The following is a 22434-nucleotide window of genomic DNA, read 5'->3' as shown; positions in this document are numbered from 1 at the left end:
AGGCAAAGACATTAACTGAAAAAGCTGTCATCATTCTAACAAGCTGTACATTACATGCAATCATAGAAATGCCAGAAGGAACCTCTTTTAAAAGATGTGTGTTTGATCCCCCAGTATAACTTCAATTTTTTTTTACTCTATCCGTTTTTTGCCTGTTAAGTAGGCATAAAGCAATGGCCTTATTCACAGAGGTTTAAACAAACAAGCTGTTTATATCATTACTGCACCGATTTTGAAATATGTTAAGGACACCACATTTACCCACTGCACCTTTCCAGGAATCTGAATAGCTTCCCGTTTAAATTGAGCAGTAAGATACATCTTAGCATATCTGTGTTTCTCACCCATAAATGAGCTGCTGACTACAGCAAAGTAAATTGCCACCAGGCATTTCCAAACAGATATTCAGGCCAATGCCAGTGCACTCCACTGGATAATATTTCTGCACATGCTTCATCAGCCTAACAGTAGCGCTGCAGCACTGGTAGGCAGAGGCAATCAAACAGCTTTCAAACATTGTGAACAAATGCCACCTTTAGGTCTGAGCTAACAAATAACACAAGGCTAAAAGAAAACTGCAACAGCTAAGATGGCGTTGCATTGCGACTCAGTCACCAGCCAGTAGAAAAGAAGGTTATGCAATCCCATTAGCCTTTAGTCCAAACCCCTCCTCCCACTTATTCAGTCTTTCACTTACCCTTCCTCTAGACCTCCTCACAGAAGCCATCTTTTCATTCAACAAAGGCTAGCCCTCCGCTGTTTCACCTCCGGCTTTGCTCGTGAGGAAGGCATTGAATGATAACTGCTAAATGCCCTATTTAGTGTGCTGCAGTGAAGATACACACTTCGCTTCACAAAAACACATTATGATTTTATCAACGTTTGTCCTCCCTGTGAATCAATACTGCCAAACATATAATCACCGCACATCCAGACAAGGTACTACTGCACACGATCCTGTTTGCACATGAGAACATGTGAATATCTAATTAATAGAGGCTTGTAAATCTCGTCTCCAATAAAGCTAAGTAAAATTATGCACCAAAGCATGAAAATGCATCTGCTTGAATAGAAATGTCGTTCAATAACTGTCGACACTCTGCTCACTTGGACCAGCAGATGGTGCTGCCCATTGTTACTCTGTTAGGTTTTAATGTAAACCCCCACTCCCAACCTGCACCCCCTCCCCCCACCAAGAGGACCGCTTGCATCTGCATCTCTGGCTCCTTATCGTAATGGCTCAATTGTTTTTCTGTAAGCATATACTTGTTCTCATTTATATGGTGACTATACATAAATAAAGAACAAGATATTTGGAAGAAAATATATTTTGATAGAACACCAGCAAAGATCTTATCTGCAGGACAGAAAAATAAACTGAATTGGATTTTTGTCTTTTGCATATTTTCCATTTTTTAAACATTTAAATTTAGATATCAAACCAGCAGAGATCTTCACGTCAGAGGAAATATATAATAAGGTTACACAATTTTGCCTGACAGGAATTAGGTAGGATAAATGGCACAGTATCAGGCCATTCAGGCCGACCAGTCCATGCTGGAATTTATGCCCCACTTAAGCATCCTCCCATCTTACCTCATGTAAATCTATCAGTGTAACCCTCTATTCCCTCCTCCCTGTCTGCTTGTCCAGCTTTCCCCTCAAGTGCATTAATGTTATTCGCCTCAACCATTCATTGCTAATTCTTGATTAAAAAATTATTAGTATAAGAATGAATAATGCAATGGATATTGTTTAACAGTGGCTCAGTTTTTTTTTAAGTTCAGGCTCATCTTACTGAACATTAGCTCTGTCAACAGAAAGGGCAGGTAACAGTAAAAAGCATCAGATTTAAAAAAATTAAGACTGCAGCCTAGTTTTAGTAAAAACAGTGACAGCTAAGGGAATACAAAAACAATGGGAAGCCTACATCTATTTTGCGCTATGAATATGTGGTGAGAAAGGGATTATTTATTTAGATGAGACAAGCCAGAATTTAGAAGTGGCTTCCATCTCCGAACTACAAACCAGAAACGGCTCCAGTTCAATGTCTGGTCTGCACTGCCTTAACGGGTACAAGCTGGGTTGTTATAATCACACATGGCGCCTGGGTTGTGATTCAATTTAAGCAGGTGAGGGGAGAGATAGGAAAATACAGGGTCTTTGTGCCCTATGTGTCTACAGAGATCCTCTGAGGGAAGCAAGTGTGCATCAACACCAAGTGAGGTCAAGATCAAGTCAGTTGTGATGCTGTCCTTGTACAAACACCTCATCGTTAAGGCTAATACACAAATTGGAGGTCACTAAATGGATGAACGAGATGTGCAAAACTGGTACTGCAATAGTTGGCATCTCTTGGGAGAGTAGAAACAGGCAAAAAAAAAATTTGGACAGAAAAAAAGACTTAAAAGGTCACACTGTTAAATGGATAGAAGAAAGTAGCATGCCCAAGTTATGGGAAGAGGAGAAAAAAATATTAATATAAGGAGAGAGGGTCCCAAAATGTGACAATGGTTCTGATTCAAGCCACACTACCATCTGACTATTGCCCATAAGTAAGTTTCCAGCAGATACATCATTTGAATCAGTTTTCAATTCTCATAAAACATGACAACCAGATCAGTGTGCCAACAGAACAAACAACAACGAACTGCCAGCTGAAGATTAGCTCTTCTTGTCTGGTGGCCTGCAAAACACAACACACAACTACAAGTGACTCAAGGTAAACAATTCTCAGAATATCACGAGCACAGAATGTCCACCAGCAGCACACTGTGAAAGTGCAAGGCCACATCAGCTCATTCACCTGAGAGAAATGGCTGCCTAACCGTTTAACAGGTTGTACCTTGTGACTGAGCATGTTAAACCTAAAGTCAAATAAAAAAGCAATTTAAAAAAGCAGGCTTAGAATTTGACAGCTTAAGTCAGATTTATTATACTGCCCTTATGAAAGTAAAAAGGTAATTCTTCCCCTCCCCCCAATATTTTCCCAGAAAGGCCAATACTGACAGAGGACATTTACGAGAGAGTGCATTTATTTGGTGTACTTTTCATACAGCCCAGGTGATGGTCCAGGCACAGGGATTAAAATGGAAGTACTCGAGAATGAGAGTCAAATCAGAAAGAAGAAGGTGCAAGAACTATGCAACTAAGAAATAGGAATTTGACAAAATACCTTAATCATAAGATTAAAAAAAAACTAGTGTTGGAATTGCTGAAAATTAAATTTTCTATTTCTTCTTCTTCTTCTCTTTAGAATCCCATAGCACGCACTAATTGCTTGCCTGGATGATGCTCCAGTGACCCACTCCAGGCTTTTACCACTGCTGATTTGTTACCAGTTGCTCAGAAGAGTACATCACTGGAGATATACCAGAAGTATACCAAACAAATGCACTCTCTCGTAAAATATCCTCTGTCAGCATTAGACTTCCTGAAAAAAAAATTGTAATTATTTTCCTTATTGGTTTTTAAGATCAAAAGAGAGAAAGGAAAATAAAGAAGAAATGAGCTGCACCATAATGCATGAAGATTTGCTGCGGCACTATGCAGGTGAACAGATGTAACTGTGCAACAGGGACAATGACTGGCAGATCTCCCACAATTTAACATCAGGAAATACAAAGCTTTCCAGACTTGCTAAAAGCTCCAAATCCTTGCCAATGGATCCACTCCTTCTGTCTACTTGCTTAGGCCAAATTTGACTGCACCAGACCAGTTTACACCCAGCCTGAGCTTCAAACTTAACACTCTACTCCCAAAAGGGAGTGCTCATTGTTCCCCTTGATGGGGGTGGGTGGATTGAGAGGTCCAGACAGCACCAAAATATGTACACAAGTAGATTCACAAAAAAAACTTTGATTTCAAATACTGCAAGGGGTGAGCTGTCATTCTTGTTCAAGTGCAAAATCACCAGCAGCTCAAGGAATCAATCCATTACAAAGTCTGAAACATAAATCCACCAGTTCTCTGACATGCCATGGATGAATAACATTTTGCATTTATATTATTTTGTGGCTGACTTCACCAAAGATGTGGATGATACCAACGGTGTCGTTAGGAGGATAAGTGTGAAATTTTGATGTGATAAACAAAGTAAAAGAGGACTTATTGAAGTGTGAGCATCTTTGAAAGTGAATAAATCACCAGGCTGGGATGAATGAAATATATCGCAAGCGGGTAAAAGAAGCATGGAGGAAACAGTGCAGTCACTGACCATCATTTTTTAATCCGACAGAACTGGTGCTGAAGGAATGGATGCACTGCTAACATTGTTGAAAGGGATCGGAAGGGATACACAAAATAATTACAATTCAGTTAATTTACTTCAGTCGTGGGTAAATTCAAGGTGAGAGGGGAAAGTTGAGGAGAAAGTTGAAGGGAGATGTGCAGGGCAGGTGTTTTTGTCTACACGTAGAGAGGTAGGCGCCTGGAATGAGCTGCCAGGGGAAATGGTGGAAACAGATAGGACAGCGGCATTCAAGAGGCTTTCAGATGGGCACATGAAGGGAATGGAAGGATATGGGCATGGGATCATGTGCAGACAGAAGAGATTTAGTTTAATGTGGCATCATGTTCAGCACAGACATCATAGGCCAAAGGGTCTGTTCCTGTGCTGTACTGTTCTATATTTTGCAAAGGCATAGATTAATCATAGAGTCAGCATGGATTTATTAAGGGATCATCCTGTTTGACTAGATTGAATTTTTTGAGGTAAAAAGGAGGGTCAATGAGAGCAATGCATTTGATTTATTCTGCATGCATTTTGGCAAGACTTTTGACATGGTTCCACATGGTAGACAGGTCAATAACAAAAAAGGACATTGGGAACAAAGAGGCAGCAGCAAAAATTTGATCCAAAATTGGCTCAGGGTCAGGAAGTAAAGGGTAGTGGTTTGTGGATGTTTTTGCGACTGTCATTAGAAGGATTCCATGGGACTCAGTCCATCTTTTTAGTAATGTATATTAATGACTTGTAATGTATATTAAACTAAAATATAAGTGGTGTAACAAGGAAGTTTGCAGATGATACAAAAATTGACCCTGGATTGATAGTGAGCAGAAAAAGTTTAGACTGAATGAAGATGTGGACGGTCTGGTCAGTTGGGCAGAATAGTGACAAATAGAATTTAATCTAACAAAAGTGTGATGAAATGTATTTGGGGAAGTGCCACAGAGGAATATACAATAAAGGTGAGGAATTATGGTGAACGCTGCGAAGGGATCATGCACTGAGTGTCCACAAATACTAAAAAAAAGGACAAGATGCATTCTTTTATTTGTCAAGGCACTGAATTTAAGAGCAAGGAGGATTTGCTGGACTGTAACACTTGTTGGACCACAGCTCGAGAACCATGTGCAGTTCTGATCACAGCCTTCCAGGAACAACATGATTGCACCCGAGAGGATGCAGAGAAGAATTAGGAGGTTGTCAGGAACGGAATATTTTATCTGAGTAAAGACTGGATAGGCTAAATTTACATTCTTTTCTTTTTAACAAAGGAAGCTTAGGGGAGACTGAAAAGAGGTGTAAAAAATTATGAGCAGCTTAAACTGAGTAAATAGGAAATACCTATTTCCATTGGTAGAAAGGTGAAAAACCAGGCGACAAAGATTTAAAGTAATTGGTAAAAGGATTAGAGTAGAGGGAAGGTGAGGAAAAACAGTTTCTCTCAGGTCTGGAACTCACTGCCTGAAAGGGTGATAAGGAGCAGAAACACTGATCGCATTTAAAAAGCATTTGTGTGTGTCCTTGACTTGCAGGGACACTGTCCTGATGTTGGAAGATGGACCGAGGTTGGGTAGCAATTTTTCAACGAGCACAGATACAAATGAGCCAAATGGCATATTCCTGTGATGTAATTTTTTTTATGATTCCAAAAACACCTTCATGTCCCAAAGCACCTAACAGGAGCATTATCAAACAAAAGTTGATACTGACCCACAATGGGAAATATTAGAGACATAATAGGGAAATATTAGAGACATAAGAGACTGCAGATTCTGGAATCTGGAGCAAAAAACTGCTGGAGGAACTGCATCTGTGGAGGCAAAGGGATAGTCGGTGTTTCAGCTTGAGACCCTGCAAACAGGACTGAGAGTGTAGAGGGGAGATAGCTAGTACAAAGAGGTGAGAGGGAGGGGCAAGACAAGGGCTGGTAGGTGATAGGTGGAACCAGGTGAGGAGGGATTGATGGGCAGATGGAGCCAGGTGGGAGAGTGGGAGGGGTGGAATCAGGAGACAATAGCTGGTGGTTGATAAGTAGAGACAGATAAGGAAAGAGAAAAAAATGGGGGGGGGGGCAGGTGGGGTCAGGTAGACAGAGGCGAGAAGGAGGTAAGTGGAGCCAGATAAAGGAGGGAAAGTTAAGGCAGGTAACAAAAAGCTTGGCTAAAGAAAATGGGAAAGGCAAAATCTATAGAGGAAGGAATTCTGGAGCCCAGGCAGCAGAAAGCGTGCAATCAATAGGAGAACGGTGAACATTAGAGACATGCAGAAGGCCAGAACAGAAAGTGCACATTGTCCTAGAAGGGGGTGTAGGCTGGAGAAAGTTACTGAAAAATATTAGGGAGAAATGCCATTGAAGTATTCAAAGAACATGGATGAGAATTTTAAGATTGCTGCTGTTGTGCCAGCAGCCCACACAGGTCAGGCATGTTGGTGAACAGGATTTGGTGCAGGTTAAAACAGGTGCAGCAACTTCATGTGACTCATTGCTTCAAGGCATACGAAATCAACAATATACTCCTGGTGTAAAAACAGAAAAGGCTGGAGAAACTCAGGGCAGGTAGCATCTGTGGGGAGAAAAATAATGTCAACATTTCAGATCATGTAAACTGTCTCTGCACAGGTGCTGCCTGACCTGAATGCTTCCAGCATTTTCTATTCATATTTCAGATTTCCAGCATCTGCGTTTTTTTCTTTTTGAGAACCCCTCTGGCAAAACGTAAATCACGTCATGATAATGATGATGATGATCATGTAGGCCATTCACATCTAAAAGTACTTTTCTGCCTTCCTAGCTGGGAAAGAAAGGGAATGTAAAGATCACACCTATATAAAAATGAACATAAAGTAACATGGAGGAACTTTGAAAATTGATTATTCACTGTAATGAATTATAACTTCTTAAAAAAATATACAACTTTCAGTTTACAATGTCACTAGGTTATTGGCTTGAATATAAGCATTAATAAAAGGAAACTCCAGTAATTGTTTTTGCAGACCAGTAAAAAATTTCCACTGTAAAGTACTATTTGCATGCAGTGAAATGTACAGACGGCAAAATTTCTCACAGGTATGCCAAGTGTCACATTTGAAATCATTTCAAATCATTCTAAATATGGAGCTGTATATAGTGTTCTAGGTGTGATTAAACCTCGAAATTGCTAAAGGTACCAGTTCCATCTGTCAGTAGTTACAGCTGCTGAAGGATCAGACACTTGCGTCTCCCTTGCGAACCAATACGTTTGTTAACCAATGCGCTTGAGCAAATTTATCAAATTAATGCACATTTTGCTGGACCATTGACAACACAAGTCTGTACATAAAAAGATAAATATTAATCTAAGTCAGAATAATATGCTTACAGAAATCAGAAGCACAAAGCTGCCACCAGAAAACAAGGTCACAAAGTATGGTTTTCACAGAAAAATTAATAACATTGTTATTTCTCCAAGAGAAATCTCTAAATGAAAGGAATAAAGTTCTATTTTGGCTAGTTCAGCACCTTTCAAATATAATAGGCCATAATTTGCTATTCCCTTTCTCTATTTTTGCATTGTGCACAGCATATACAGTGTTCTGACAGTTGCATAATTCCACTTGAGTATAACACAATAAATACACATTTTACAAATACTTGAACAGTGAGACATTGGAGCACCAACAGCATTAAGACATGGCAGGGAACTACCTGGAACATTCCACATGATGAATTTGTCATCTTGTCTGAATACTCAAATGAATGGGACCAATTACAGGTCAGACATTCCTACAGAGGAGAAATGTGCATATTGACACAATAAATGATAATTTTTAGAGAAATTCATGCCATCTTAGACTCTACTTGCATTTCTAACAACAGCTCCTAACAAAGTTTCTCTCAAGTAGTAGGAAAGTTTTTCCCATAGCAGAGGTATTTAAAACTAAAGGGCACAGGTAAGGGGTAAGAGATTTAGAGGGGATCAGAAGAGATCTAGAGGTCAGAGGAAAAAGTTTTTCCACTCACTGGATAGTTGGAATCTGGAATATATTGGTGGAGGCTGGTACACTTACAACATTTAAGTATCCAGACAAGTACTTGAAATGCCAAGGCATAGAAGGCTACAAACCAAGAGGTGATAAATGGGATGAGTGCAGATGGGTTCTTGGACATGGTGGGCAAAGGGCTCGTTTCTGACTCTTTCGACTCTACAATGGCCAGACAAATAAAGTTACTATTTATTAAAATGCAAGGTATTTTAAAAGTCAAAATCTCACACAGGGAAACTAATTAGAATAGTAGAAATAATGAATTATGTACAGGTTGCTTGAAAAACATGCTTCTCCTCCAACTGAGTGCCTTAGAGTGTCAGTTCAATTAACAGTCCATGACAAGTGCAAGGTGACTGAGAAAGAGCATTTTAATCACACTTCCTTTGGTTTTGGTGGCAGCCACACATATTTAAATTCAGTTCTGACATTAGGGTTTCCATTTTTTCATGGGTGCATTCACTCTGTGTGAACATGATGGGCCCCTTTGACAAGTTTACAGTGTTTATTGATGCTAATAAATATATGTTATGTACAGACTAAACTTTCAACCAACCATTTAAGCTCAGTGTCAATAAAACAGAGAACAAATTAGGGAACTACCAACATGATAACAAAGGCTATAATACTAACTTTTCAGAAGAATGTTTACGGAGTTTATATGGCTGAGTGTGTGTTAAGAATAGAATATATACTATCTTTTGTTTTGTCTGATTCTTCTGTCCTGTTCCATCTCATGTTGAACAAAGGCCTTTAACACTGCTCCATTTCTAATTAAAGGCAGTAAGGAAACTGTTAACTTTATACAATGCACTTGTTGTAAATTCTGGCATGCTCTCACTATGGATGGGTGCCACTAAGGTGCAGAGGTTGCCAAAGCAGGGATAATTACGCTTGTGCTCACCATTGGCACATTTGCCTCCAACTGGCTTCTGTCTGCCTAAAATTACACGACAAACACAAAGTAACCTGAAGTAATTCCATACCTTAATCTTTAAAATATACTTCACATTCAAACTTAAAAGCTAAAGGCAAATGTCTTACTTTCAAATTAACATTGTAAAAACTCCCACTAAAATGCAAATTATGCAATGATTTCGCAGGATTTGCTGACTGACAAATTATACAGGACATTCCTCGAACACTTGTTTTGAAGGAAAGCATCAGATCATCTTCATTGATGCACTAAATGTCTTTAGATTACACCGACGCTTAGAGGAAAACATGGATTCCCTTGGATCCTGCTGAGCCAACTTATAGTGTTTCACTGGGGAAAATAAAAGCTTTAAAGAAAAGTGGTGGAAAACAAATAAAACTGCAGAAGCTGGAATTTGAAACAGAACCAGGAATACTGGAAGAACTTGGAGAGTCGAGCAGCATCAGTGGAAAGAGAACTGGGGAAGGGTTGCTGACCCAAAACACTGACTGGTTTCTCTTTCCACAGATGCTGCTTGATGGGCCCAATTCTCCAGCATTTCTGTTTTAGTTGAAGAGAACTGAAGCTGACAATATTTACAAGCAAGCAAACTCACCACCAGCTTTCCAAACTATTTTAGTGGTGCCTCATTTGTGCCATTACCAATCAGAATCAGATGCAATTACCTGAATGTCAATTACTGACAAAACAGTTCAATCTGTATTTGACCAATCCATTCATATTTTACTCATACTTTTCTCTTGGCATAGGAGACCATTTGGCACATTAAATCTGTGCCAGTTCTCTGAACAATCCAATTCCCCTACTGTTCCAAGCAACCCATTTGGTCCATTGAGTCTATGCCAGCTCTCTGATCAATCCCATTCCCCATACAGTTCCATGCAACCCATTTTCTCTCACATGACTATCATCTCACCTACCACTCATTTACAGTAGCTGATTAACATACCAACCAACATGTTTTGGGATGTGGCAGAAAACCAAAGCACTCACAAGGGAATCCCAGGTGGTCACAGGGAGAACATGTACACTGCACGCAAATAACATCAGAAGTCAGGATTATACCTGGGCTGCGAGAGCTGTGAGTTACCAGTACAACCTGCTGTACATTCTTTGTGACCACTTTGGTTTCCCCCCACTGTACCACTCAGTTACCAGCTACATAACAATATACTGAAAGAAGCTTCCCAATTGGAAAAATGTGTCACTGTAGTGGTTCAATAATTCCACATCTTAAACTTTAGAATAAAAAGCAAATTTCATGACCTCAGCAGGTCCCAGAGCATTTTATCACCAAAAAATTACTTTTTGAAGTGAGTCACTGCTTTAATATATGAAATGCAGAACATTTGACAATGACCTGAATAATTATTTAAAATGGTGTTGAACAAGGGATAAATATTGGCAAGGGATAACTCCCCTCCTCCTCTTCAAAATAATTACACCTGCCTCAGAGAGCAGGCAGGATCTTGGTTTACATATGAACATGCAAATTCGAAGCAGGAGTCCGCTACTCTGCCCCTCCAACCTGCTTTGCCATTCAAGAAGATGTTACCTCAACCCTATATTCCCAACTACAATTGACAATCTTTTACCCCCTTGAGTATCAAGAATCTGAAGTGCAGCACTCCCTACACACTGACTGTGGTGTCCACCTTAAACGGTCAAGTCTCGACATTGGGACTGGAATCATACAGTCACATAAATTTATGGTACACAAGATAGTCATCTGACATGTGTTTGTGTTCCCCGAAAAACAACTATTCGGACAAGTCCCATTGTTGAATATACTAGTCAATGAAGGAGAAGGATCTGCTGAGAGGAATCATTTCAGGTTGTTAAATCTTTTTGATCCGTAATGTTCGCTTCAGACACCAAAATTAAGGCAGTAAAGACCTGACCGATCTTCCTCTGCAGTGCTGGAGAACTAAGTACCTTTTCAAGAGAACCATCTCAGCTACAAAGATATCCACTAATAACTGACTCAACATCAGTGTGTCAAGAGGATGCATGTGAATTTTGCTTCCTTCATGGACATAGTGCAAATTGGTGGTAACAAACTACAAAATGAATACACCGTGTTGACATTATGAGTGGATAGGTTTTTCAGGTAATAGATCTCTCTTCTGTGGGGTTCCAGTGCATCTAAATTAAACAGCAACTTTGCTCTTATGTTTTTTTTCAAATGGCTAACTGTTTACCTTGCTGGGTAGAGTTGAACACAGAGGGTTAGTTGTGCCAATGGTGCCAGTCAAAGATCAGCAAACAATTAAAAATCAAAGCCAATATGTAGACTGCAGTCCAGTATTCCTTTCCTTAGTATGTGAGGGAAGGAAGAAATGTCTGACAATTTCCAAATTACAGTGAAGCAGAGGAATAAATTGGTTAAATAGATTGTACGACATACACTGAAATTAGAGCAAGAAAGAGCCATGTTTGTGTTGGTTTTTACCGTCCATGAATTAGTAGCTCTAATCACATCTCCCTGTCCTATCATCATAATCCATTAACATGTTTTCTTTTATTCCCTTACACAAAACCTAACCCTGAATATTGAAATAATAATGAAAAGGATGTCCCAAGTATGAGCAGTGGAACCCACAAAGCTGAGAATAAATTAATGATCCAGATTTAGGAATGAAATCAAGTTGATCCCCCCTGTGAACAATACCGAAATCTGTGGTGGGACAGAGATGAAAGGTAGAAGGAATAAGGCAGGAACTGGAAGAGGGTCTCTGGTCTTCAGTGGACCCACAAAACAAGTTAGGTTTCATCTGTAAGCAGGCAGAGCAAAGCAACATTTAGCAGTAGACTGCATTTCTGAAACACAATCTTTCCATTTTGTTTGGTGTACGTACCACATGAAGGGTTAAGTAGAAGAAATCATTGCAGAAGCAAATGCAAAATTTGTACCTCAGAGGCCCAACTACTGCAAAGTGCTTTAAAAGCAAACAGTTAAAATGCAAATAACCTCTGTACACTGCAGGAAGTTGTTTCAGTTCCTCAGCAAATTAAAAGCAGGTGTTAGTTTCAGTGTGCTATTAATTACAGACCAATCAGAGTTATACCTTCAAAGATTTTGTAACTTGAACCAATTCTGCTGCCCTTTGACTACTGTGACATACAAATGTCTCCAAGTCACCTCATATGGTGTTTTGATGATTTATGTGTAGTATTTAACTGGCACCCTATAACTAATTGAAGATAAATAATACTCAGTTTTAATGGTTAAGAATAGGGCAGTTCATTTATTAAATTATGACTAATTTCCTTTATTTGCATTAAGCAGCACAGGCTCTAACCTGGACAATTACAACATAATAATTGTTCTCCTGTAAAACACCACTTCCATTAAAAAAAGATCAGACCATCTTATTTTTAACCAGAATGCTGGATAATCTCAAAAGAAAATTTATCAGAGTAAGATTCTTTCATTTAAAAAAAATACTCTCCATCCTCAAGTGGGTCGTAATGTGTTAGATGGACTGGGGACAAGCCAGCAAAATTCCCTATCGCACAGGCATTCGCCAGGGTGGTGCCAATTGTGGTCGAGGTTGGGCGTGAATGCAAGAAACTCTCCCTTGGAATTGCATCTCCTTCCGTGAGCCTCCTGATGCAGCTCCAGCCACTCGACATTGTGCATTGCAAGAGCCACACGTCTCCCACTGCACAATGCCCCTCATCCCCACCTCTCTTCCACCAACTCCCCTCATTGTTCCTGCTTCTGAAGGGTATTCAGATCCATGAACATTGCCAACTTCCCAACACAATTTGATGGTTTATAAGTACCAGTGTTTGCCTATACACTGCATTGCAATCATCTTTGATATAGGAAGTCACCCATTTTCATGCTCACCTTTGTGGAATGATCAAATAAAAAGGGAGGACTCAATAAGGCCTCTCAGTGAAACATGGTGTCAGTTCACTGAAAGCACGGCAGCCAACACTGGGAGGTAAAAGGTACAGCAAAACGTGGTTATCTTTCAATTTGTGCCATATGTTATCTGTTTCAAATCTTTTTAAACACAATATCATATTTCTCTATTTCCACTTGTATAAAAATAATTTGAATGGGCAATGGAACGTAACTGGGGGTTTCAGTGGGCTCAAACCAAAGAAGGTCGAGTGCTATTTTATTACTGCAAGTCTATCATTAGTTTAAAACAAATCGGATCAAAACATTTTAACCACAGGTTCAAATAACCTGATGTCAAGATGTACCCAAGTGTACTTACCTGCTACAATACAAGGATTAGGTACCAATGCCATCAATTTAAAACCATCATCTAGGTTTGCTTTCTTTGTTCAAGAACCAGACAGGGTCAGTACGATTTGTTTTTCAACAATTAACAGGAGAGGTATCCCAACCATTAAAAGACTTTTGGGAATCCCTTTATTGGTCAATGCCATTTGTTTTCCCACATCATCTCCCACTGACAAATTAACTCCCAAACTTCCTTGATAAAGTCAGCAATACCCAGAAATTGCCTTCAAAAATGTACACATTTTTTAAAACATTACTTGGGCAATCTTAAATGTTCAGATTTTAATTGACACTGAAGTAATGAAATTACATTTGTAAATAAGCCAAGGCAGCAGAAACAGAAGAACAGCACCTCATATTCCGCCTGAGTAGTCTGCAACCTGGCGGCATGAACATGGAATTCTCCAACTTCCGGTAACTGGTCCCCCTGTCTCTTTTCTCTCTCCTCCTGATCCACCTGGCCCCCATCACCCCATCTTTTTCCCCTCCCTCACCGTCTCCATCTGCCTGTCACCCCACACTCCTCCCACCGGTTCCCCTCCCCACCTCCTTCCCTTTATTCCATGCTCCACCTTCATCTCTTCAGCCCTTCCACCTAGCACCCCCTTGCTTCTGATGCCATTCCCACTTTCCCCCTTCCCTCAGCTGACCATCACCCGTCTCACTGGGATCCACCTATCACCTGCCAGCTCTGGCTCCACCTCTTCCCCCCACCCTTCTATACTGGCTATCTCCCCTCATTCTTACAGTCCAAATGGAGGGTCTCGATCCAAAATGTCGACTGTCCATTCCCCTCCATAGATACTGCCTGACATACTGAGTTCCTCCAGCTTTTTGTGTGTTGCAGCAGAAACAAAACTCTGAAGCAAATGTACACTGATGTGTTGGTGTTGCACTGAGCACAGTTCCACAGCAGTGATGCAAAAGTAGGAAAACTCCAGATTTAACCCTGCTGAATTCACCTTGGGGAGATTGTGTCAGGCCAAGCATATTTAATACTCCACCTTGGCCTTAAAGTCGGCACCTTCTTAAGCCTGCATCTGCAGTGCTCCCTGCTGAACCCTGGTTGTGTCACTGTGAATCAGATGAAAGTATTCTCCACTGAATCAGAAGGCTGGGGTCAACTCCCACTCCAGATACATGAGCACCTGAACAGAGGCGAACCCTCGTATGCCGCACTGAGTAGTGATAATATAATCAGAATTATAGTCTCTTCTCTCTCTTGATCTACCCAGTTCTTCCTACACTCACCACAGCCGCCATCACCCCGTTTCTTTCCCTCCTCCACCCACCCCAACTGCCCATCACCCGCACACTCCGCCCACTGGTTCCCCTCCCCCACTGTTCCCATTTGCCCTCCCCACTTCTCTTCTTTGATTCCATGCTCCACCTTCCTCTCCAATCAGATTTCGTCATCTTCAGCCCTCGTCGCCTCCACCTTTCACCTCCCAGCTTCTGTTGCTATTTCCACTCTCCCCCTCCACCGTCTGCTGATCACCACCCCCACCAACAAATCTGGATCCACCTATCACTTGCTAGCTCTTGCTCCACCCCTTCCCTTCATCTTTTTATACCAGCTATCTCCCCTCTATCTTTCAGTCCAGATGAAGGGTCTCGACCAGTAACGCTGACTGTCCATTTCCCTCCATAGATGCTGCCTGACCTGCTGAGTTCCTCCAGCATCTTGTGTGTTGTTTACAGTCTTTAATACTCATCTTAAACTGAGGCCCACTTTACCCTTTCAAATGGATGCAAAAGATGACCCTGGTGCTTTCTGAAGACAGGTACAAATGTTATTGCACTGATCTGATCAGTATTTGGTCCTTAATTACAGATTACATTGTTATAACTACACTGCTGTTCGTGGGATCTTGGTGTTTGCCATTCGTCAGTTGTCTTTCTGCAGGATAGCAACAACAGTTCAAAAGTACTTCATCGGTTGGAAGGTGTTTTAGGACTTCCTGAAGGTGCTTTTTGAAAGTGTCTCTCTGGGAGGCAAAGTTTGAATCAGGCAATGAACACAAGTAAATGGCCCGATTACAATTGATTCTGCAGTTGTCAGTCAGGCAGGCACAGCATTAACAGACCTTTAACTGAACTGGAAATCATTCTCCTCACGCTCCTGTTAACAGTTTGTACATTATTCTGTTGATGTCATAAATGAGTTCTGTCTGGTGATATAGCAAGCTTATAAGAAATCATCAGCCTGGATCAGTTTGATAAATTAGAACTGAGTCTCAAGCACTGAACTCTCCAGGACCCTAATTCGTACCCTCCCTGCCCACCCCATTATTCAATAATCACATAGTTGAACAGTATTCCATAAATTGAATATACAATAGTGTGGAAGGTGAAGATAAATGATAAATCAGTACAAAAGTGTGGGAATTAATTGAAAAAGATAGAAAAATGAACATAAAAGACAAACTGTTAAGATGGACTTTAAATAAGCAGTGTGTATGTGAACAAGTTGGCTCTACAGTAAAAATCCATACCCCTTCAGTAAAGTGCTCTGATTTAAGGTTTCTGTACAAATGTCACCCTGCCTCCCATCTTTCCAGAACTGCTCATGTTGCAAATACTCAACAATGCATGAAAACTGGAGAGTAGTAGTCAAGATCTGAATTAACCAGCATCAAATCAGGTCCAATAGGTAGCTAAATGATTGCTAGACTTTAGTCTTCAGTAGTTATAAACTGCTGGCACTTTATCCATAAAGTCTGTCATTTTTGCAACTGGTAAAAACAACCACATCTTTATATTTACTGAATCTCCTTCACAATATCTACAGCTAGTATGGAGTCAGAAGAGGAATAAAAAGCTTTATAAAACTTTCTCTATTTTTCCAGAGTGTGATGCTAGATTATGAAGCATTCACTTAGATAATTTATTTTGAGTTTCAAAAAGCTTTTGGTCAAAGTTACAAACGTAGATCAACTGAAAATCATCAGAACTTCAGGTTGGAATATGGCTCTGGATGTTCAGGTGGAGAAAAAAAAATGGGCAAATTAAATCCAAGTACGATAACCACTTCAGTCAGTAGAGGTGTGGGTTATGGTGGTGATAGGGAGGTTTGGTTCAGAGTCCTGGAGAGTTCAGTGCTGGAGTCCCCATTGCTCTAATTTATGAAACTGATCCAGGCTGATGATTATACCTGTAGACAGAACTAGTATAATGACGTCAACAAAAAAAAGATACAGTTGAGGATCTACAAGAAAATTTGTGAAACTGAGCAGAGAAATGACAAACTAAATGTATTGCACATTGTTCAAAAATTAGTGTTTGAAAAAGACATTAATTGTAGAAAGTCAACTAGAGGACACTGACAGTGATATGTCACTCTCAATATACAGTGGCATGCAAAAGTTTGGGCACCCCTGGTCAAAATTTCTGTGACTGTGAATAGCTAAGCGAGTAAAAGATGACCTGATTTCCAGAAGGCATAAAAGTTAAAGATGACAAATTTCTTTAATATTTTAAGCCAGATTACTTTTTTATTTCCATCTTTTACAGTTTCAAAATAACAAAAAAGGAAAAGGGCCCGAAGCAAAAGTTTGGGCACCCTGCATGATCAGTACTTAGTAACACCCCCTTTGGCAAGTATCGCAGCTTTTAAACACTTTCTGTAGCCAGCTAAGAGTCTTTCAATTCTTGTTTGGGGGATTTTCGCCCATCCTTCCTTGCAAAAGGCTTCTAGTTCTGTGAGATTCTTGAGCCGTCTTGCATGCACTGATCTTCTGAGGTCTATCCAAAAGATTTTTGATGATGTTTAGGTCAGCTTGTGCCTCTTGAGGTAGTCCATTGTGGATTTTAAGTTGTGGTTAGGATCATCATCCTGTCGTAGAAGCCATCCTCTTTTCATCTTCAGCTTTTTTTTTTACAGACGGTGTGAAGTTTGTTTCCAGAATTTGCTGGTATTTAATTGAATTTATTCTTCTTTCTACCAGTGAAATGTTCCCCGTGCCACTGGCTGCAACACAAGCCCAAAGCATGATCAATCCACCCCCGTGCTTAACGATTGGAGAGGTGTTCTTTTCATGAAATTCTGCACCCTTTTTTCTCCAAAAATACTTTTGCTCATTGCAGCCAAAAAGTTCTATTTTAACTTCATCAGTCCACAGGACTTGTTTCCAAAATGCATCAGGCTTGTTTAGATGTTCCTTTGAAAACTTCTGACACTGAATTTTGTGGTGAGGATGCAGGAAAGTTTGGAGAAAAAAGGGTGCAGAATTTCATAAAAAGAACACCTCTCCAACTGTTAAGCACGGGGGTGGATCGATCATGCTTTGGGCTTGTGTTGCAGCCAGTGGCACAGGGAACATTTCACTGGTAGAGGGAAGAATGAATTCAATTAAATACCAGCAAATTCTGGAAGCAAACATCACACTGTCTGTAAAAAAGCTGAAGGTGAAAAGAGGATGGCTTCTACAACAGGATAACGATCCTAAACACACCTCAAAATCCGCAATGGACTACCTCAAGAGGCACAAGCTGAAGATTTTGCTATGGCCCTCACAGTCCCCCGACCTAAACATCATTGAAAATCTGTGGATAGACCTCAAAAGAGAAGTGCATGCAAGACGGCCCAAGAATCTCGCAGAACTAGAAGCCTTTTGCAGGGAAGAATGGGTGAAAATCCCCCAAACAAGAATTGAAAGACTCTTAGCTGGCTAAGAGTTTACAAGCTGTGATACTTGTCAAAGGAGGTGTTACTAAGTACTGACCATGCAGGGTGCCCAAACTTTTGCTTCTGGCCCTTTTACTTTTTTGCTATTTTGAAACTGTAAAATGTGGAAATAAAAAAGTAATCTTGCTTAAAATATTAAAGAAATGTGTCATCTTTAATTTTATGCCTTTTGGAAATCAGGTCATCTTTTACTCACTGAGCTATTCACAGCAACAGAAATTTTGACCAGGGGTGCCCAAATTTTTGCATGCCACTGTATGTGTAATGAAACAATTAAAAGAACAAACAAAATGTTGAATACAGGATCAGGATTTGAGTACAGGGCTTCAAGAGACTTTGTAAAGATTTTGGGCCATATGAAACCTATACAGCAGACAAAAAAGGCACACATATTATGGATGACAATGGGGAAAAGCTGCAAGAATATGCATGCAATGTAAAATCTAGTGGTCACAAAAATGGGAAATAGCTGAAAGGTAAGACGGGTGAGAAGACTATGATGAGGCAAGACTGAAGGAACTGAGATGGTTGAACTGAAGGCTGAGAGAATGAAATCACTCTTCACATCTGAAAAAAAAGAAGTGTTTTCACTGATAGCTACAATATATGTTCATCAGATGATTGAGAGCAGCATTATTGACGTAAGACTTGAAGATATGATTAGTTTTGCCTGACTGGTCTGAAAGGGACAGAAGTGTTGTTCAATCACTTAACTTATTCCATCCAAAATCTTTGTGAAAATTAGCAACAGAAACTCTTGTTTCTGTAAATGAGAACATGTAGGTGGGGTTCCTGCCTCTTCCCTGAAGGTTCAAGAGGGATCTATGCTGGCTAGAGCTTAACATCTTCTCTTTCAGTCTCAAGGGAACCAAGCTCATGCTGGCCTGGATTGTCCAAGATGTATTCACATTACTACTAACATCAAATTAATACATTAACATCAAATATTCTTGGGTAAAAAAAAATCCCAGCAAGAAAAATGTCCTGCTGGGCTATCAAGAGAAGTAAAAGCCAGTAACAAATCCAAGGAAAAGACTTATAACTTTCCCAAAAGAAGCAAGGGATCTGTGGATTGGGAAAATTTCAGAGTTCTGCAGAGGAGAAATGGCAAAGAAATGAAGTATTTTGCATTAGTCATCGTAGAAGAAAACACAGAAAATCTCCTGGAAATATTTCAGATTTCCAGCATCTGCTTATTTTTTATTTTTCACTTCTCCACTTAGTCATAGAGTCATACAGCAATACGGCACAGATACGGGCCCTTCGGCCCAACCAGTCCATGCTGACCATGGTGCCCACTCAGCTAGTCCCAATTTTCTGTTTCTTAACTTGCCCTGTTATATTCTCCTACTGCCTTGCACTACCAGGTTACTGTTGCAATTTGTTTGTGGATCAATTTGACAAAAGCAGAAACGAGATATTATATCATACACTTTCTTCTTCTCAGAAACTCTCTCAGATCGGAGGATCACTTGTTTCCAACTACAATCCTGCAAGTTCAGAAGTGGCTGATGTGTCCAATGTGGGACCACAGACTTGCCACAGGTGGGGCAGTAGGTGCTTGGTGCTGTTGACATCAGGGTGGTTTGGGAGGTAATGTGCTCCTTTCATTGTTTACAATGGGCTTCCGTCTGCTCCAGACAAATTGACTCTATTCTCAATGCCATTCCATGTGCTCCTTTTCCAATTTTAGTGGTCATAGGGCAAAGTTAATGCAGTTGTTACACTTTTTCCAAAGAGGTTTTGAGAATAGGTTTGATTCATTTCCTCTGTCATTCTTGGCATGACTTAGTTAGGAAAAGAGTCTTTGTTTCTGGCACCTGGTATTGCATGTACAAATGATGAAGCCTGCCTACTGGAGCCTCAGTGCTTGAGGTATTAGCCTGGAAGAGCACAATAACATCGGTTCACTTATCCTGCCAGTTGATTGGAATATCTAATGGATTCAGCACTGGTAGCAGTTCTTCAGTACCTTGGAAGTGCTTAGTTGCAGGTGCTCCAAATCAAGAGGTCAGGGATCATTGCTGCCTGGGAGACCATGGGCTTTGTTCCAACTTTGAGGTCTTAATTTTTGAACACTTTTTCCCTCAGATCCCTAAAGAATATGTTGGTGCACTGAAGGCAACAGTGAATTTCATCATCAATGTCTGCCTTTGTTGAGAAGTGGCTCCTGAAATATGGGAACTGGTCAATATTTTCAGGATCTCATCATGGACCTCTATTTCAGAGTGTGGTGTTTAACAAGTTGGTAGAGGACCTTTGTTTTATAGATGTTCTGTGATGCCCATTTTTTCCCCACATGCTTCAGCGAATAGGTCAATCATGACTTGGAGAACTGGATACAGGTACCCAAAGGCCAAAGTCCAACAGGAAACCTGTGAACTGAAGAACAGATTGTGGATGGAAAGTGCACAGAAGGTCCATCATCTTGCCGATAGCCTTGACATGCATCGCTTCCTCAGCCATAACACCCAAGGGCCAACCTCACTGAGAACCAAGAATGAAGCTAAACTTATGAAGCCAGACTTGGAAGTAGATGGTCTCCCTGATGAAGTTCTGAAACTTGACAGAGAGGAATTTCATAAGCTCACCTCCAACATCTTGGAAGAGGATGTTGCAGGAGATGTCAGAGATGCTGTGATCATGATCATCTTCAAGAAAGTAAACAAATCCAATTGTAGTAACTACACAGGGGTCTCCCTGCTGCTTACCACAGGGATCATCATCACCAGGTTCTCATCAACTCCCTCCAAATTGGCCAAACAGCTTCTGCTCCAATCATCGTGGATTCCATCCATTTTGAGATACCATAGATGTGATCTCCACCATGCGTCAACTCCAGGAAAAATGCAGCATCCACTACTCTACATGACCCTTTTGAAGTTATTAAGCCATTGACTGTCAATTCAGAGCAACAGTGAAGTATCCTTCTCAATATCCTCAGAACTTCATCTCCAGCCTACACCAGCTACTTGATGGCATGGAAGTTCATGAGAGACCCAATCCTAGTCCGGAATAGTGTCACGCAAGACTGCACCACTGTCCCGACACTTTACTCAATTATCTTTGTGGCAATGCTGCACTGCACCTTGAATGAGCTTTCAACTGAGAGGGGCTAGTCTAACCTATCTATGGGAAACTATTCAATCTAGATTACCTTCACTCCAGAACCAAGGTCACCCCAATATCAGACACCTTACACTCTAATACCTCACCTCGCTAGTTCTGACACCTCCTCAATGGCTACGTTTTCAAGACTCAATGCTACTGCAAATGGTAATTAATGAAAAGCAACCCACTCTCGACAGTGTTCCATGTGAATAAGTTGATTGCTTTGAGCAGCCTAAATGAAGTGTGAAGATTTAAAATGCAATTAGGAAAGACATTCAGTGCGAAGAACTGATGAAGGCCAACCAGATGCAGCCAGCTATTTGCTTAATTAAATAACAACAGAACTTTCATATAAAAACTCCAGAGGCAAGACAAGCTAAATTCATACTAAATTAATTTACCTAACATTATTAGAAATATAAAATCAGACAAAAATAAGATTCCATAAGTTTTATGCTCCTTTAGGGTGGAAGGGTTAACCTAGCAGAGGCAAGTTATGGAGTTATCTGCACAATTAATTGCATTACTTTAAGTTTAGGCCAATCAATTCATTGCATGGAGATTAATCTGAATTTAATTTGCTTTTCCAGGTGGCATGAATAGTTGGTGCAGTAGTTAAAGGCAGTGTATACAAACAATTTGAGGATTTTATCACCTGGATAAAAATCAGCCTACGAAAATTAAATAGATTTCATATGCTCAAAATCCAAAAGAAAAACAGAAAATGCTGGAAACACTCAGCAGGTCATGCAGCAACTGTGAAATGAGAAATAGAGTTAATGTTTCAAATCTGAGACCCGAAATGTTAATTCTGTTTTTCTTTCCACAGATGCCACCTGACCTGCTGAGTGTTTTCAGCATTTTCTGTTTTTACTTCAAAAATCAATTTACATTTCATTTAAGTGAGAAAACAGAGTTGTTCAGATCGAGTTCGCTATCTGTGGTTGTGGGACTAAAATCAAATAAATCTTGAAGCAGTATTTTCAATCTTCTGCACTATGTAAACAACCGCAGACAAAAAACGTTGCACAGAAAAAAAAAACACCGGAGGAGTTTTAAGAAAACTTTTGTGCATTATCAGTAACTGGCAGAAAAGGTTTCTACTACATTTGTAATTTTGGAACTAATGTTGTACGAATCATTTTCATTGCATATACACATCTGGAGATCTTGGCTGGTGT

At 40.2% G+C, this 22434-nt stretch overlaps 1 protein-coding gene across 9 annotated transcripts in view; it reads right to left on the bottom strand.

Moving 5' to 3' along the window:
* The window catches only part of chd9 (chromodomain helicase DNA binding protein 9), a 210421-nt gene that overhangs the window by 101507 nt on the left and 86480 nt on the right, over positions 1-22434 (bottom strand). For 3 of the 9 annotated variants that reach the window (XM_052028377.1, XM_052028381.1, XM_052028382.1), the window contains exon 1: positions 698-820. The exons of 5 other annotated variants lie outside the window; for them this stretch is intronic. In XM_052028377.1, coding sequence (XP_051884337.1) covers positions 698-727 — 30 coding nt within the window. In that variant the 5' untranslated portion in view covers positions 728-820. Of the gene's footprint in view, positions 1-344; positions 463-697; positions 821-22434 lie in introns of those variants that run through there. One more of the 9 variants, XM_052028379.1, reaches the window with a different exon arrangement.

This window comes from Pristis pectinata, chromosome 13 (assembly GCF_009764475.1).
Source record: "Pristis pectinata isolate sPriPec2 chromosome 13, sPriPec2.1.pri, whole genome shotgun sequence".
Classification (NCBI taxonomy): Eukaryota; Metazoa; Chordata; class Chondrichthyes; order Rhinopristiformes; family Pristidae; genus Pristis; species Pristis pectinata.
This window is presented reverse-complemented; position numbering and strand designations above follow the sequence as displayed.